Source organism: Siphateles boraxobius, unplaced genomic scaffold, assembly GCF_051911475.1.
Source record: "Siphateles boraxobius isolate OS27281-9 unplaced genomic scaffold, OSU_SipBor_1 11, whole genome shotgun sequence".
Classification (NCBI taxonomy): Eukaryota; Metazoa; Chordata; class Actinopteri; order Cypriniformes; family Leuciscidae; genus Siphateles; species Siphateles boraxobius.
Genome location: NW_027508711.1, coordinates 2,526,632 through 2,545,274, shown reverse-complemented (window position 1 = coordinate 2,545,274; position 18,643 = coordinate 2,526,632). Strand labels below are relative to the sequence as shown.

Genomic DNA, 18,643 nt, shown 5'->3' with positions numbered 1-18,643 from the left:
AGTAATTGTGCATCTTGCGTATTCGGCATGTTTTGCCACTTGCCACTGCTCTATACGTTTAGAATGATGACAGCTTGCCTGAGAATCGGGGCTGCCAGTCATTCTAACCACAGCTCTCTTACTGTTCCTGCAGGCTTTTTAGTTAGTGAACAGATCACAGGGAACTCATAATAAATTAATGGAAATCTAAATTGACTCATATTGTATCTACCTAGCCCTATTCAGTTGCAACATTACTACATGTCTGTATGGGCATGGAAACATGTAGCTTAAAATATTATTATTATTTTTTTTTAAAGGGGAACAATAACTATTTTATTATTTTCTGATTTTTTTATATACTGTATTTTTTTATTCATTTTTTAAAATTAAATTTATTGGCATTTGCTAAATGCATAAATGTACATTATAGTCTATTCTTATTAGCCAGATAAGTGTTTATTCTATGAAGGAAATTGGGATATGGATTCATAAATTATAGCTATTGTTATTATTATTATTATTATTATTATTATTATTACTATTATTATGATGCTTGCACTAGCCTTTCCATGCAACAGTGTGTGGACTATTAGTGGCAATTAGTGATGTGTGATTCGCAAATTAATCATTTGTTTGAACCGATTCTTTGTAATTCAATGCGTTTGTGCTAAACTATAAGGGAGAAGAAACGTGTTGAAATAATAAATTACACAACGTTTAACATTTTTATTTATTCGAGCATGTTGGAATTTATTTTAGCATAAACTCATAAATGTAAAATTTACACTGAACCCCTAAATAGGCTACCACCAACCACCTGGCAAACAGTAGGCCTATCTTATATTTTTTTAAATGATTATATCCTATAATTAAACATATTAAATGATTTCCATGTCTTGAGTGTTTTATATGTGTTTAATGATGTTGATTATTATTAGGCTATTAGTTCGTGTTGCCTTTGCTATGTATCCTAATATTAGACCTTTAAGGGATAGTTCACCCAAAATGAGATATTCTGAAGAATGTTTGTAATCAAACAGTTGACAGAAGCCATTGACTTTGGAAAGAAACAACGGGTGCCTCAACTGGTTAACATTCTTCAAAATATATATTTTTGAGTTCAACAGCAGAAAGAAACTCATACAGGTTTGGGACAACTTGAGGGTGAGTAAATGATGATTAAAATGTATATTTGGATGAACTATCCATTAAGCTATCTTGAATCCTAATATCGTGCGTAGGGGTCAATGTTGATTTGTGAATCGATTCCTTTGAACTGATTCAACGGAAAGAATTGTTCGAACGAATCGAATGTCTCAAATGAATCGAATGCTCTGTGATCCTGGTTGCTGTTTTCCTCAGCACGCCTCCGAACACGCAGGCGGCGGTCATGTGCGCAAAAGCCCACCAATCTACAGATGCCGCTCCTCTCCATCTCCTCGCTCACTCCTATAAGACCGCTCTCGGCTTTGACGTCATCGTGTGCTCCCTCCGGTTGCTACGGCAACCCGTCTCCCGCACCCCCTGCCCTTCCCATCCCTACGCTGGTAGGATCCATAATGGTACAGGCAGCATCCTGCAGCACAATGGTGAGCGCGCAGTGATTCAGCATCGCAAACTCAGACTTTAATCCTTCTCTTTTTATTTCCTTTCTTTCTTTACATCTGTTTGGTTCGTCCTCACAGTGGTCTTTAAAACCGTCGCCTACCGGCATGTTTTGAACAGGACTGGACTGTCACCGGACCGGGAACGTCGGACGGGCAGCTGGCACGGAATGGTAGGTCGGTCGGTGGGAGATGTTGATGCGGGAACCTGAAGGGTGGGGTGATGAATATTGATCGCAATGAAGGTTAATGAAGTCGATGTCTTGGTGGCTAAAGGAAAATAAATGATCGGTCAAAATTGGCGGTGCGCACGAGAAGGACCAGACGCGTAAACGGCAGGATTTCTCCGGTGTTTACCAGATCTGAGCGCGTGAGCGCACATCCATCCATGTTTTTCCTGCATCACTCGCGGTCCTGCATCATATGTCCTGTTTGCAGTGACGGCAGGCCTTTGTTAGAATATGGACTGATAGAATGTGAAGTCACTACAATGACATGTAGGCTATGCAAATGCAGGTTACTATAAAATACCCTTTAATTATAATATAACGCTCTATTCTACTTCTAGAGGCTAAATTGTTTGAATTTGGTAAAATTATTGCCGTTGAAGAATTTAAATTCCATATTTTGAGACTATTTCTTGCATTTGCTATTTTTAAACTGTTATCTAAGCATAGCCTATGTGAGTTCATCCTGGAGTCTGAGATGGGGCATATGGTAAAAGCAACTGCTGTTGTTGTTTTTTTTTTTTATGTAGGTAGGCTACTAAACAGTGTAAAACCATCTCATTTTAAAATTACACAATTTGGTAAAAATTTAGATTGCTGTTCTTTGATTTACATGTTCATTTTCAACTCATAGTTGAATATAACCATTATTCAATAAATATTAAAATGTCATGAAACACATTTTTTTAGATGTGATATGTTTGATGTTGTTTTTTCCATATTTTTAGTTTTTAAGGCTATTTTTGGTTTCTGATTTGATATAAACATCATGTCAACATCACAGGATGTGACGTTTTCATGCACTTTCATTTTTAATAAGACTGCGTGAAATTATAGTCTTAAAAGCTATTAAAAATGCATCCATTTACCTACAGTATATTTTCGACGCAGAATACAAATGGCTCTGGCGTTTAGTTATGCATTTACTTACATGACCTGAAAGTATTTGTGTAGTGCATTGTGAGCCTAAACAAATGGCATATTTGAGCATTTTATTGCATTAAATGTTGCATTTGTAAGAACCCTTAACTCCTTTAAAGAAAAATAGAACTCACTGAATCGAACAAAGAGTTCACTAGATCACACTTTTAATCAGATAAAGAGCATGCGTATTTACCATGCTGTCCGAGGAGAGAGCTCCGAGCTCGGTATTTTGGCCCGAACCCAGAGTACTCCCCCCGTATCCCTACTGGGACAAGAACCAGCCAAGTGTGAGGAGTCGAGGTGGCGGAGGGATGTTGAAAACTGTCAAGGAACATAGGTGAGTCGGCTGCTTATATATATAGGCCTCCTCTCGTGCTGATTGAATAGATAATTTGAACGTGTGCCTCCCGAACTTTGTTAATAAAACCTCATTTCTGTCGTCGCCCTTCCCACCCAGGCTGACCATGTTCTACTTCTTTTTTATTTTGGGGGGTGGGGGTTGTAATCCAACTTGTGCTGACATGTTTCATGACATTTTAAAGGGGCTATATGTAGAATTCAGAAACTCTTGTTATTAGTGACACCAGTGGCCATTAAGTGAACTGCAGACAGCAACGTAGTGCTCAACAAGAGACTGAATGTGATTCAGTGCTCCGATATACTCAGAGAAGTTCTTTTTCATTCTTCTCTTAAAAGTAAAAAGTTGGAAACACCCTTGCAGCGATATACTGTTACGAACATCCTGACGCCGTCCATGCTGCTGAGAGCAACGTTTAGATGAATTTGTAAATATGTATAATAACAAAGCTATGTTTGCACAAGCTCTCACTGACTTGATAAAGTATATTTGAGATTATAGACTATACAGATATGGCTATGTGAGACTTAGTTTGAATTAATCCCTTTTCTTTGCATGACACTGACATTACAGTACAGAATATCTCTTTCGGCATTATCCTGAACATTGTATAAGCATTAATTTCATGTGTCATAGAACAGAAGAGCTCTCGGGAATGCGCAAAACCATCACATCCTTTGAATTTTCTCGGCACAAATATTCAGAGTTGTTCACATAAAAATCAGTCTACAGGCTGTCACAACTAAGTTTCGTTACAAGCTATTCACACATTTTCAATACAAAAAGTGATTAATATTTAAGCATCTGTGCTTCGGTTTGAATGCAATGGCGCAATGTGGCTTTTAAACACCAGTACTCTGTTAAAATGGACCAATTACTGCAGGATTTGGCAAGGCCTTGTGCATAATGCTGAGGGATGTCCATGGACCAATCAACCATACCCCCCCCCCCCCCCCAAAAAAAGACCACATATGGCTAATTAGGCTGTTCTATTGTGTCTGTATATTGTTAAATAACACACCAGTGGGTGCACTGGTTAGACTCGGCTCATGGTTTAGTGTCAGAGGTTGTCGTGATCATCATGTGTTGACATTTGGAAAGAAAAAGAGTGATTTTGGGAATGAATTAGTGAAGAACTTCTTAAGCATTGAGAAGCTGGCTGGATATGACTTGGATGGTTCAGCAAACAATCCTTCTCTGCAAACTGACCACGCTCCTAGGGAATTGTCACCTTTTTTTTCCAAGGACTCTTTAATAGGATATTGCAAATAGATGCTTGAGCCATCCAGTTTTGTAGTCCACTGCAATAGACAGGGTTAAACTTGTTATTTCCATCAATATTTATTGGCTTGCTTGTTTGTTTGTTTGCATATTTAGCTATTGTTTGCATTCATGTTGCTTCAGTAACCATTATGAATTATCCACATCCATTGGAAAGCAAAAGTAGTGTTTTGTATCACTAGTGGCAGTTTATTTAACAATGTGTATGTGGTTATGCTCTGAAATTGGTCCTCAGGTTTGAGGTCTAAAATGAAAAATCACATGTTTCTAGATGTCATGTACAAGCTCTGCGGGATTGCAAAATCATAATTTTAGTCTCTGCTGCTATGCAGTCAAAGAACAGTCCCACTTAATATTTTATGTTTTGGAGCCAATAGCTTGTTCTGTCTCTGGTTGATTGTGGTTAGGATTAGTCAACCCCAGTTAAGCTATCTCAGTGTTGTAATGTTTATATCGCAGGCCCACGTTATGCAACTAAAATCGCTGTGTTACCATCCAAAGCCATTTGTAGATGATGTCACTGCTAACCAGGGAACACAATGGTGTCAATGTTATTGGAATGGTATCAAGCATTACCAATCTGCTGTTATCAACACTTTTTTATCTCAATGTTTGAAACATTCTGTGAATTTCTTGGCTTATGCCATGGCACATTTTCAGGGATGGCTTTGTCAGGGTAAGGTCATTACTTTTGTAAGAGGGATTATCAATAATGTATTTCTTCCTCTTGCCATGTTGGCATTTAGTGCGAGGACTAGCCAATTTATAAATTGCACAATAAAAAATGCTTAAATGGACAATTCTGGCATCATTTACTCACCCCCATGTTGTTTTCAACCAGTATGACTTGAAAAGTTTATTTTTAAATTGGATTATGAAAGTAAATAGGGAGTGACTATGGAAGCTTATTTCTGCCATGGACTTAAAGTATAAAAATAATTGCAACTTCTTATCTCACAAATCAGGCTTTTTTTCCCAGGCTTTTTAGTCTTGTAATTGTGATTTTACATCCCACAATTCTGACTTTTTTACTCTCGTAATTACATCTCACATTCCTGTAATTTTCTCTGATAAAAAAAAAAAGAAATCTGAATTGTGAGGTATAAACTCGTAATTTTGAGAAGTCGCAACTACTTTTATATTTTTATTCTGTGGTGTAAATAAGCCTCCATAGGTGACAATGGGCTGTCAAGCTCACAGGAAAAAAAAAAAGAATAAAAAAAGCATAAGACCGTAAAATCAAACCATGCTATAGCTTCCTTTGACAAACAGGCTTTATTCTCTGACAATATTGGTGGTCACCATGTCAATGATGACAGAATTTTTATTTTAAGGCGAACTATCACTTTAAGGGCTTAAAGGGATAGTTCCCCAAAAATGAGAATTCTGTCCATTCCCTCCCTCTTACGTAAGTTGTTCCAAACCAGAAGGAATTTCTTTCTTCAGCTGAACACAGAAGAATACATTTAAAAAAAATTCTGGTAACCAAACATGATGGGCCCCATTGACATCCATTGTATTTTTTTTCCATATTATGGTTTAGATACAGGTTTAGAACAAATTGAGGGTGAGTAAATGATGGCAGAATTTTCTTTTATTTTTTTGGGTGTGCTTTAAGACTACTTAAGATGACTATAAACTAATTTACAAATACAATAAACACCTCATTCCACAAACTATAATTTCTGCCATTATAGGACTATTTAGTATGTTTTACAGATTTTAAACCCTAACATTTGTTTTCCATAGATATTTTCCCAGTGATCAATTTATTATCATGCTTAAATTTGGGATATTTTGGTTGTGAACTCTAAATTAATCGTCCGTGAGTTCTTTGGACTTATTGTAGGCGTGTGTCTAGGCGTATGATGGATGATTTCATCTGTGGGTGCGGAGTAACAGGATGCTCATTATACTTGTAATTATGCGAGAGGAGGGGCGTGACTTTAGACCGAGCTCCACCTCTAAGTGACTAGACATCTATAACACTGGCTCTCTTTTATTACATGCTGTAAAAGCAGATCTTGTTCAAGAATAACCAACCTACACGATCTGTAGCATAGAACAGAATTTCAGTTTTTTGGTCTGTACTCCCACAAGCTTCCCGTGTACCTACCGTGAAGAGATTTAGCACCACATTGGATTTTCTGTACACTGTAAAATAATGTGTATCGTCAGCACAGTGGTATTCAGTGAAATGTCAGCCCCAAGGAGAATGTTTCCTGTGCAAGCCGATGGTTTTAAGATACATAACACAAAGGCTGCAGGGATTGATTCTGAGATTACTGAACACAGCAGCCCACAGCAAGAAAAACTCTATGACTTTATCAATAGCTTTTCATTTTCATGTTTGACCTCCATGCATCACTTCAAAGGGAAAGTTAATCATGACTTAGTCTGCGGTTTTTATATTTGTTTCAAAATTACAATTTATCAATTAGAAATGAGCTCTTTAAAAATAAAGATAGCTATCGGCATCAAACTATCGGCATCTGTATTGGCAGATGTTGGTTTAGCTTTTATGTTCATATTATACACTATGTGCAATGTTTATCTACAATCCTCTGGTATGTCGTCTTCACATTTGATGAAAGCTCTTGAATTGACAGATGGTGCAGTTATTGGCTTGCTGTTTGTTTATATAATTACTTTCAGTTGTTCATTAGGATTTGATCTTATATAACTGATAGTCTCTCTGTAGTTGTAAATCCAGTATAGCACTGCATCAACAACACACTTCTACTAAGAGTTGATTGGCTTCTCTAGACTGCTGTCATAGATTAGTGTTTGTTGCATTGGAGATAATAGCATTTTAAAGCTCAAGTCTTAAATCCAGTGTAAGTTGCTGTGGATAAAATCAAGCCCATTAAATGTATATTAAATGTTGTTTAAGAGCCTTAACTAACACAGTGTCAAATTAACATGTTGATTAATGTATCTGACCCATTGTTTTGTCAGAGAAATTGTTCTCTAGAGACATTAGTGTAAATGTCATAAATTAATATCAGTACATAAATAGATTTTCGCTTAATTGATTTTATAAGGTGTGTGCTATACGCTCATTAGTGACTATACATGTTTGTGTGTGTATGTATGTGTGAGAGTGTATTCACTTTATTTATTTATTTAACAAACCGGAGAGAAAGCGTAAGTCATCATGATCAGCTCCGTTTAGAGAGAGTTCTGAGTAAAGCCGGGAATACTACAGCTGTCTGCAAAGGATTTATCTGATAGTATTAATGTGGACAGAAACTGTGGGATTTCAAACCATTGGAACATCTGTACTTCCTATTTTTGTTTTGCTATATATCTCAGATTCTACATAGTATTCGTTTTATTAAATGAAATGATGTGGTTATTGTTGTTCAGGTATGGCACTTATTCAAAATGAAAGAGTTTTAAATATATATAGTATATATATGGATTTTTTAACAAAGATATAGATATACCCTCCCGGAATGTTCTAGTTCACTCAGTTCATAGTATCTGAACCATGCTGAATTTGTTTACTGTAGTCATGCTGAAGACGCCATATTTGTTTCACATTCAAATGGAAGTGACTCATAGCTTTTCAAAACATTTAGTGAGAGTACAGAAAACTGTGTCTGAATCCATGAAGGTTTAAAAGGTTCTTATTAAGTAGTATTTCACTGTATTGGGCTTTCCTGAGATAGCTGTATGGTTCTTAAGAGATTATAAAAGTCATTGCTGTCACATTAAATGTTCTTCGGATCAGTGTTTGGTTTCTATAAATTATTTGCTGTGGTTCGGAGACAGCAAGCATGAAGCACCGAATGGAAAAGAGATTGATATTAGGAAGCACTGGACTTTAGTTCAGGGAAAATGGGAAAAAAAGAACTGGCGCTTGAGAAGTGGAGGGGTCAGGGCTCAAGGAGTGGGTTGGCATCTGCCGTCCGGTATGATTTGGTCTCATGCTGATCAGGGAGGAGAAAGGAATGAATGATCAAGTGTGTTTACGGCCTAAGAAAAACCAAAGTCTTCAGCAATGTTATGTTACCCTGAAATCTCACCATTTAAGATAGATAGATAGGTAGATAGATAGATAGATAGATAGATAGATAGATAGATAGATAGATAGATAGATAGATAGATAGATAGATACTTGTAGCGAATCAGTCAAAAAGATTCACAGTTTGTAGAAATTAACTGTTTCCTTCAAGTCTCCTGTCTAAACCAAAATCATTCTTTCAGCATTTGAGTTGTTTCCTCTCTGTATTTTGAAATTAGTCCATTGGCCGCATCTGTTAATCAAACTGCAGGAATGTGAATAATTTAGATGTTTTTGCTTTGCCCTATAGTGGCAGAGTATGTTATGCAAGAGACCACTTTAATCGCCTCAGCACACTAATGAGATGTTATTAGCGCTGCGCTTTGTTTGTGCTCTTCTAAATAGTCATCCAAACAAGTGTTTGGACAAATGTCATTTCCCCCGGGATAAGCCCCTGTCCTGGTGACTGCTTTCCTTCCACCTTTGTATCTACTACATGTGTGTGTTTAGTTACGGACACTAGGAAGTGTGTGTCACCGTGTTTGTGTTTCTCAATGTGATAGAGAGAAATAAAGCATACATGTTTGCTAATGTCATCTGAAACTGAGGAAGGAGAGAGTTTAGCCTTCTGAAAAATGTTTTCACTTAATTTGACTATCTTTTTAAATGATCAGTTGGTTATAGAGGCTGATTTAAACTCTCAGGTCTCGAAAAGCAATTTCGAAAAAGCAATGTTGGCATTCTAAATATTTCACTGATGTAACTGCGAGGCATCCACTCCGATCTGAGCTGGGAGGTTCGGTTGTATGTCTTTCTTTAGTGTTTGGTTGAATTCATCTGCTGTAGCGGAGCTCACTTGACAGGATTTCAGGTTCCCAACAGCACTGTGGACAGAGAGAGAGCGAGAGAACAGGAGAGGGGGAGGAGAAAGAGAGAGGAAGGAAAGACGAGAAATATGGGACCAATGTGGAATTACTGCCATATTTATGTGATGCTTGTAAGCCGACTTAAGGTTTGCCTCTGGTGCACAGCAAAAAAGAACAAACTAAAAGCACACACACACATACACAAACACAAACAGCAAGAGCTGTTAATACACACACAAGCAGCTTGCTCGACATACACCTAAATGTGATTGAGAAAACAAGCAATGTGATATATTGTTTAAAAACATATTTTTCAGATCAATAGAAAATGTTTTTTTCAGACAATAAATGTAAGGGATAATGTACATCCAGCCAGTCACACACACACACACACTTACAAACTTTTATGTCAGATGCAAGTAATCACGATTAATCAATTTTACAGCTCTAATTTATAAACAGAATTCTCACTATCACCAAACTTTTGAACGATAGTGTATATTTTTTCCAGAATTTTTTTGTTTTTGCATGAAAAAATGTGACTTTGGCACCTCTGTAAATATTTATGAAAATTAAGCAAATTAATCAATGCTTGGAAGAATTTAATGAAACAATAAGTGTGCACTGATTCCCAGAAATAAATTGAACTAAAAAATTGAATAAATTGATTGTTTAGTAGTCTAATTTTTGGATCTGTAATCTAACTGAAACGTGACTTATTAGCACCGTGTCAAAGTTTACAGTTTTTTACAATCACTTTGCTACTATTTTCAGAACCTTGATGTCATTTTTCAAAACTCTAGACACAAAACTCAAAACTGTTATCACTTGTAACACAGGTTGTCTAATGTTCAAAACATTGCATTGTGCATTCACATCTTTAAAGAAATCTTGCACTTGCACAATCATTGGTTCAAAAAACAAATTTACTGTGAAATACCATTGAAACACAACTATAGATCACCCACACACAAGCAACCGATAGTTTCACTCTGTCATTGTTCGTACAATCATTAACTATTGTAGAACAAAATAGGTGATACAGGTTTCATTATGGTACTACATGTACAGTAAATACCTCTGTTACTGTAAAGTACTGCAGTAGTAGAGATAATACAGACAAAGTGGAATCATTGAACAAAGTTTGTAATATATTGATGCAAAACACTACAGTACAATCACAACATTGGTTTATTTTAATCAAAGCAAAAATACAGTAATTAGCTATGAAATAGAAAAGAAAAGACAGTACTGTAAACCATCAAATGCAGTGTTCCTCAACTTGCTTGCACTGTAAGAAATAAAACAGCTGTGATTACTGTACTTCTACATTGTCATGAACTCTGTGTTGTGGATTTGGCCACAGGTTCTCATCTACATCACAATGGATGTTTTCATTAGCCAAACATCTTGGAAAAAACCTTCGGGCATGGCGAATCCAGGCCTGACACTGGTCTGCTGTGATGTCATTGCAGGCATCATCCATGGCCTGGAGAAGAGTGACTTGTTCATGAGGGTGCCTATCATGAACCTTCCATCTCCATGCGGAGAAAAATTCCTCAATCGGGTTAAGGAAGGGGGAGTATGGGGGTAAATACAGGGTGGTAAATTGTGCATGGGCCTGAAACCATGCTTGACCACATGAGCATGATGGAACCTGACATTGTCCCAGACAATGACATAGGTCACACCTTCAGCTCTACAAACCTGTTCGAGCTCATCAAGAAAGGTGACAAGGAGAGCTGCATTATATGGTCCAATATGAGGTCTGCGTCCCACCACACCATCTTCTGATATAGCCGCACACATGGTAATGTTGGCCCCACGTTGTCCAGGTACTTGGATGGTTGCCCGCTGGCCAATGAAATTCCGACCTCTCCTCCTTGTCTTGGCCAGATTAAAACCTGCCTCATCCAAATATATGAATTTGTGATGGTCGTCATCAGCATCCAGCTCCATCACCCTCTAAAAATACATTTTGGAAAGAGATTTAGAGATTACCGTACAATGTAGAATTTTTGGGAATGTTTTTACAACAGCCGTCTTGAAACTGAACTTACCTGAACATACTCAGTCCTCATTTGTTTCACTCTGTCTGCATTTCTTTCGAAAGGCACATGGTATAGTTGTTTTATAGATACCTGGTGCCTTTTCAGTATGCGTGCAATAGTCGGCAAACTTATGGATCCCACATTGTTGAACATGTCTTCATTGTCCAAGATATGCTGGCGAATTTCTGTAAGGCGAATATCATTTCTGGCCCGAACCAAATCGACCACAGCCTGCTCTTGCTGGTCAGTTAGAATTTTGCCTCTGCCTCCACTATTTGGCCTAGTCACAATTCTACAGGGAACATTAGAGTAAGAAGACACTTGGTCACATCACCTATTCTGTGATACACATTGGTATGCAGTCATTTGGCAATTGAGAGTAGCATAATGTTTAGTGCATGCTGATAACTTACCGGTTCTCATTGCGGAAAGTTCTGATTATTGAGGCCACGGTTGACCTTCTCAGGTTTGGTTGTATCCTTGTAGCCGCCTCAGTCATTGTCATGCCATGATTTATGACATGGTCTACAACTATTGCCCGAATTTCATTGGACACTCTATGCTGTTGCTGCCGCTGTCTTGGTCCGTGGCCTTGTCCTCTACCACGTTCCCCCACACCTCTCAAACGAGGCCCAGGACCACCTCTCAGAAGGGGTGCCTGTCCTCTACCACGTTCCCCCACACCTCTCAAACGAGGCCCACGACCACCTCTCAGAAGGGCTGCCTGTCCCCTACCATTCCTTGACCAACACGTCTTCCTCGTCTTCCTCCCACCACTGCTTGACCTCCATTGTGACCTGGATCACCTGCTGGCTCCATGTTACGTATCAATATGCTCTTGCAATTGGATCCCAATCAACTCTTTATATACTCATTCCACAATGTGCCCTCAATCATCAGTAACGAGTTGGCAGAATTGGACAAGCAATTCCAAGGGCCTGCATCTCTACAGTGCAGTACTGTCAATACTTTAAATAGTCTGAAAAGGTGGTACAGTATTTGGGACCATAGACACAGTGTCTGATGAAGCATTACAGTATGATATAAAATATTAGGCTACATCCATGGATATTGTAGTCTAATTGGTTCATGCTCCACGCTAATTGGTGACAATGAATCTCGTTATCTTGAAACTTTCATGATTTACTGTAAACATGGAAGATTGTTTGTCTGTTTCCATACAACTATGCATTAAGAGTAACGCAACAGTTACTTATCATTTTGAGCAGTTGTATCAATTGATAGTTAGATCAGTGTAAGGAAATGAATAGACATTCATTTGAAATGTAATGTGTGAATTGCCTTTTGAAATAGTAGTACTTTGAGTTAAGTTAAGTTGTGTCATATTGAACAAGTGATTTTTGTTGAATGAACAAATGATCTAAGTTTTATGTGTATTGTATCCAAACAATTGAGAAAATGGTTAGAGTTTTGAAAAATGTGCATTTTGATAATTGGTTGTGAGTTTTGTGTCTAGAGTTGTGAAAAATGACATCAAGGTTCTGAAAATAGTAACAAAGTGATTGTAAAAAACTGTAAAATAGATTGGTTTTCCCGAGAGTACACATAACGCTGTCTAAAACAGGTCTCTTTTTGCTCTTATTCTGTGAACTCACTCAGACAAAATGCAGGACAGAGAAGTGAGAGATGACCTAAACTTCAGGATAGATAGATAGATAGATAGATAGATAGATAGATAGATAGATAGATGCTAGACAGAAAGATAGGTTGCTGCTATGCCCTCATGACAGAAACTCCTGATTGGCTGTGTGGGCGCTGCCCTTTAGGGATGCTGCACTGTGATTGGCTGAGCCCGGAGAGCCACAGAAAAGAGGATTTGATATTACTGTAACAGAACAGTGAGCGACATTTGCTTTGGACACTCAAGGCATCTGCCATTGTGAGCTCAATCGTTCAGCCTGTTTTCTTCTATTGTTTTTAGGATGAAGGTGGTACAGCAAGTCAAACGTCTGACAAGATAATAAGAATCGTAGTCATAGTGGTGGAGAACATCGCTATTGACATCTTGAGTGTTTCGCCAGTTGCTAAGAAACTCATTGAGTCACTGCAGAGAGTTGGGGTGATGAATGCTGAGAATAGGAGAGACATCATGACTGAGTGTTTGTAGGCGTTGTTTTTTATTTACTCCTTCCACCCATTGAGGGAAGGTATGGATCTGTCTAAAAGGTTGATGTGTCACTTGGAGAAAGAGAGTTTTGTGGTTTCTAACATATTAGCTCTTAGTGAGCTCCCTAGAGTACCTTTTAAGGCGTCATAGGCAATAAGTGAATGGTATAAGTTAATACAATATATTATGCTGCCTCCTAAAATGACAAAATGGCATCATCATGTAAGAAGGCAATCCCAGCATTCCCTGCAACAATTAGGCTCAGTGAAAAAAAAAATGGCGGAGTTAGAAAGAAATTAATCAACATAGTTATTCATCAGTTCTGAAAATATCAATAAAATATAAAAAACGAATTAAAATGAACTAAACAACATTTTCATGTTTATTAGAATATAATGTCATTTAACATATTATAATGTCATTTAACATATTATTGTAGCATCAAATTCTATTGGAATCAGTATTGTTAATTAAAATCTAAAAAATATTTCAAAATCGTTTTTGAAATTGAAATTGTAATTGAAATAAACCTGAAATAAATTATAAATAGTAAAATATAAATTTAAAAAAATTACAATTAGAAATGTTGATTTGAACTAACTGAAAGAAATAAGTTTAAGATATAGTATTAAAACAACTAAAACTAAAGTAAAAATTTAAATAAAATAACTGATACTGATTCAAAATATGAATACATTAATATGAATATTAATATAAACATAAAATCTAATTTAAATATTAATCAATAATATAATCATATATAAATAAAAACTAAAATAACACGTTTGATTGGAATCAAATATGAGTCTTTTCTCTAACATTTTTTATTTTTTTTATTCAATTTTGTCTCGAATATTGAGTCGTTGCCTATGGAGAATTGTCAAAATCAGTCACTTGAGGTCACATTTTAGTGAGCGTGATGTTTCTAAAGGTAGCTTCATGAAGGCAGAAGTCAACAAGGCGCAGGCAAAGAACTGAAAAACTACTTTGTCTCTCCAAGTGCTTTATAAATAATCGAGTCACTGGATCTCCTTTTTCAGTCTTTATCTTATATAAAATACATTGTGATGTGCACAAACCCTGACTTATATTATAAAAAAGTACATGAAAGCAGTCTTGCTTTTCTTTTGAGCTGTTAACTTCCATTGCATTGCTCTGAAATGAATGAAAATGACCCACAGGATGAGAGAGGGAATTTCCTGTTCCTGACCCAGTGAGCAACTGAGCATGCTCCGTTCTTCTCTGTGGCATAAAGATGAATCCAGCCGTCCACTAGCTATGGACACACACTTAATTCAATTACATTAAAAGCGCCTTTGTCTTTTTGTCCCATTAAATATATATATATATATATTTATTTATTTCTCCTTCCTAGATAAAGATGTCCTGGTATATTACAGAGGTAGCCATTGTGCTTTAATTTCATCCATGGGACATTAATCTAAAAGGGTTTGTAATTTATTGCAGGTCAGAATAGCTTAAGGATTTGAACCTGACAGAATGATTACATTATTCCATTATCAATCTACATTACCCAAGCGCCAAAATGGAGAGAAATTTCATAACACACAATCACAAGCTACTGTTCTTTTTAAAGAAATGTGCTTCATTAAATCCATTATTATAATCCATTAGTATCACATCGGCGGTCTAATGATCAACCACACACACAAAGACATGTTGTCAGAATAATTTTGAAACCCCAGCTCAAAAAAATCCTAGCTATAATCCAGATCAAGCCTGTAGATTATGTTTTGCAGGGATTTTGCACAGCACGAGATGTAGGCCTAATCTAATGGGAGTGTTGGAATGGAGAAATAATTTTTTGTATTTTACCTCTCATTTTTGTCAGTTATTGTTGCTGCTGGTAGGCATGGTTTAAGATCCATATTTGGAAACTGCTATACAATATTGATGTTATCCAGCTGGTGGTGTATTTACAGCCAGGGCAGCAGTCAGATGTTGTTTCGACTTGAAAGGAAGAAAAATAAAGCGTACCCAACAATAGATCCTTTTGAACAAGGTTTTAAAAAATGTTTTAAGGTTAATAAATATCCCTGGTTTATATTGGCCATTTTATTGCTAACACTATAGCTCTGTTCCAATAGCGGTGCCTTGCTGGCTCCAGCTCCAGGCATCTGCATCCTAAATGAAATAACTTATAAGTGACTGATTTGGAACACTTTACTGTACATAGGCAGCAACTAAATAACTATACAAATAGTGCTCCTTATGTGAACCGCACAAGTGAAACTTGTTAATCTAGAAATGCAATATTATAACTATGAGTACGTAGCACACACAAACATAAGGCTAAATTGCCATTTTAATTTAATTTATAATTTTCTAAATACTTTTCAGTGCTGAACTAAATATAAAGTATACTAAATAAATATTTTAAGTGAATGATCTGAACGAATTGGTTGAGTAAATGATTCAATGACTCATTCATAAAGATGATCACTTGTTGTATTCCTGAATTAATCTTTTTGCCTGCTCTTTTATGAGTACTGTGAATTCGGACATATTACTCTTGCTTGCCACATTCGGTTTTAGCAAGTTTTCGCCTATACCATATAGTAAAGAAGTATGCGATTTCAGATGCAGCTTGTTATTTTATTTCTCGCAGTCACACTTCATTTTTTAGTTCAATCTTGACTGAGTCATTGCAGTGCATTCTGGGATTGCCTGAACTGAAAAATCATCATATGTTGCTGTCTTAGAAACTGCTCAAAAATGAAGAATTTTATGAACTTATATTAGCATAATGTTGCTGTCTGTAACTTTCAGGTTGAGTTTGAGTTTCGTTTTTTAATGGACTTGCAGTTTGTATTTTCTTGTTTTCCTGTGTTCAATGCCTGTTTCCTTTGTTCGCATTTTCCCGCCTCCTGTTTGTTTTTGTGGTTACAGATTATGATCACCTGCACCTCATCGTTATCTCTTAAGTATTTAAGCCCTGAGTTGGTTTTGTTCATTGCCTGGTATTGTCTTTGTGTTGTACAAGCTCTTTGTTGCTCTTGTGCTGTTTTATGGATTGTTGTTTATTTTGATTTGTTCAGCAAGGACACAGTAAATTTGTTTAACAGTGACAGTAGAGACATTTATAATATTACAAACAATTTCTGTTTCTAATAAATGCTGTTCTTTTGAAAGTTATGAAAACATTTATCACTGTTTCCACTTTCCACCAAAATAGTACGCAGCACAACTTTTAATATTAAGAAATGTTTCTTGAGCACCAAATCAACATCTAAAAATTATTTCTGAAGGATCATGTGACACTGAAGACTGGAGTAATGGCGGATGTATGCTATACAATGCAGTATGAGAGGAAGAAGAATTCAATAGTATATTCAGTTGAGGAACGAACAGACTGTGAGTGAGGGGAGATGTGAATTATTCATATCATTAAGCCATCCAGGACCCTGCAGAGTTAACAGTGAACTAGAGTGGGATTAGTCCGATGTCACACACACACGCACACGCACACACACGCACACGCACACGCAAGTACTGACAAAAAGATAAAGGCCCAAACCGAGAGAGCAAGGCAATTTAAGACCAGGAAGACAAAATGGAAAGAGAGAGAGTCCCATTCTGGCGTCTCACAACCCTTTGCGCTGATTTACTGCTCTAGTCAATTATGTGCCTGGACTCCGGCAATGCAATTGTGCAGCCAACTGCAAAATATTCAAGTGCTCTGTAATTAGTGAGTGATGTCTGCCATTGAATTAACAGTAAACAAAGCACATTACAGCTCTTCCCAGCGAGAGCTCAGACTCCTATGAAGGTTTGAGGGATTTGAAGTGTCTTGCATTTTATGGTTTCTTCTATGATCAGCTGAAAGGATTCTGTTAAATGAATTTCTGAATTCTTTTAGGGTTTCACTTTTTATCTCACAATTATGACTTTTTATCTCAGAATTGCGTGATATAAAGTTGCAGTTGTAAGTTATAAAGTCAGAATTGCATGATATAAAGTCGCAATTGCGTGTAATATAGTCAGAATTGTGAGATATAAACTCGCAATTGCGTGTTATAAAATCAGAATTTCATGAAAAAAGTCGCAATTGCGAGAAAAATACACTCAATTGTGACTTTAAATCACGCAATTCTGACTTTCAGCTCGAAATTGTGAGGTAAAAAGTAGTAATTATCTTTTAAAATGTTTTATTCTGTGGCGGAAACAAGCTGTCTTTGAGACAGACTTTATTTTGAGAACATGTCTTTTGATTGCGGTATCTTGGCGAATGCGAGCACAGTTTGAGACATTGTTGAGATGTCTTATAAAACTGTTTTGGGTATTTTTTTTATAAAAAATTCTTTTTATAAAAAAGTGTTGGGGTATTTCCTGAGAATTAAGAGACTTATCCAAAAGTGTCCATTCACTCTCCATGGTTTAATGCTGTCAAGGAGCAATAATTAAATTAGTAATGATTTTTTTTACTTTCCTGTTGGCAACCAGAAATGTCTGTTTTTAACTTTGTCAGCATGTTTGTGGACAAAATTAATGTAGGAAAAATGTATGCTGTGTGTGTGTGTGTGTGTGTGTGTGTGTGTGTGTGTGTCTGTCTGTGTGTGTGTTGTTTGACTGCAGAACTGCTGAATAATCCAGAAGTATGTTGAAAATACGTCCAACTAAAGTCAGAAAAGCTGAGGTGTTAAATGAAACTGTCAGCACTCAACAGTCGGCAGGTTTCTTTCGCTCCCAGCTCGACTTTTACCTCTGAACAAGCGCAAATAAGAGTCAAATAAAAACATTTTTCAAATGACATTTTAAGGCATACTTTATGAAAGTTATCCTTTATAGACAATGTTATTTACTTATTAATACATGTATAATGTTTCATATAAAAATGTAATAGCTACGTTTCTCTGATGTAACTGAGGTAATATAGGCAGGGAAAATAATAATAGCCAATAACATCATATTTTATTATGTCCCGTCCTACGTTATTTTCCTCTAATGTTCTGTTTCACATAAATATGTCATATTACGGAAGTTTATTTCTCCCTTGTGGCCCCCAGCACTGCTCTGGTGAACTAGAATAAGTTTTGTCTGAAATGCTCTTCTTATACCAAAGCTTTGGTCTCTTTTAGAGGATGATATATTAGATAAGACATTCTTTGAAATGCTGCTTATGGAGAATGCTGACTGAGATTTTGCCTGCAGGGATTTTCTTAATTCCCCAGTTTGATGCATTTTCAGAATTG

General features: G+C 36.7%; 2 protein-coding genes across 22 annotated transcripts in view; one reads left to right on the top strand and one right to left on the bottom strand.

Annotated features, from left to right (window-relative positions):
- The first annotated feature begins 1,447 nt into the window (after positions 1-1,447).
- Positions 1,448-18,643, top strand: part of mapk10 (mitogen-activated protein kinase 10) — a 112,851-nt gene continuing 95,655 nt past the window's right edge. For 10 of the 21 annotated variants that reach the window (XR_013186940.1, XM_077194163.1, XM_077194161.1 and 7 more), the window contains exons 1-2: positions 1,454-1,571; positions 1,668-1,759. Coding sequence is in view for 9 of the 21 variants with exons in the window: in XM_077194163.1 (XP_077050278.1) it covers positions 1,757-1,759 (3 nt within the window). In the remaining 12 variants the exon portion in view is untranslated. Of the gene's footprint in view, positions 1,760-18,643 lie in introns of all 21 variants that reach the window. The other 11 variants (XM_077194172.1, XM_077194178.1, XM_077194174.1 and 8 more) reach the window with 3 other exon arrangements.
- On the bottom strand, positions 10,626-11,931 carry LOC143704167 (uncharacterized). The gene is made up of 3 exons (XM_077197427.1): positions 11,716-11,931; positions 11,312-11,594; positions 10,626-11,216 (listed from the first exon to the last, which is right to left on the bottom strand). The coding sequence occupies exons 1-3, from the start codon at positions 11,805-11,807 to the stop codon at positions 10,626-10,628; spliced, it is 966 nt and encodes a 321-aa protein (XP_077053542.1). The 5' UTR covers positions 11,808-11,931.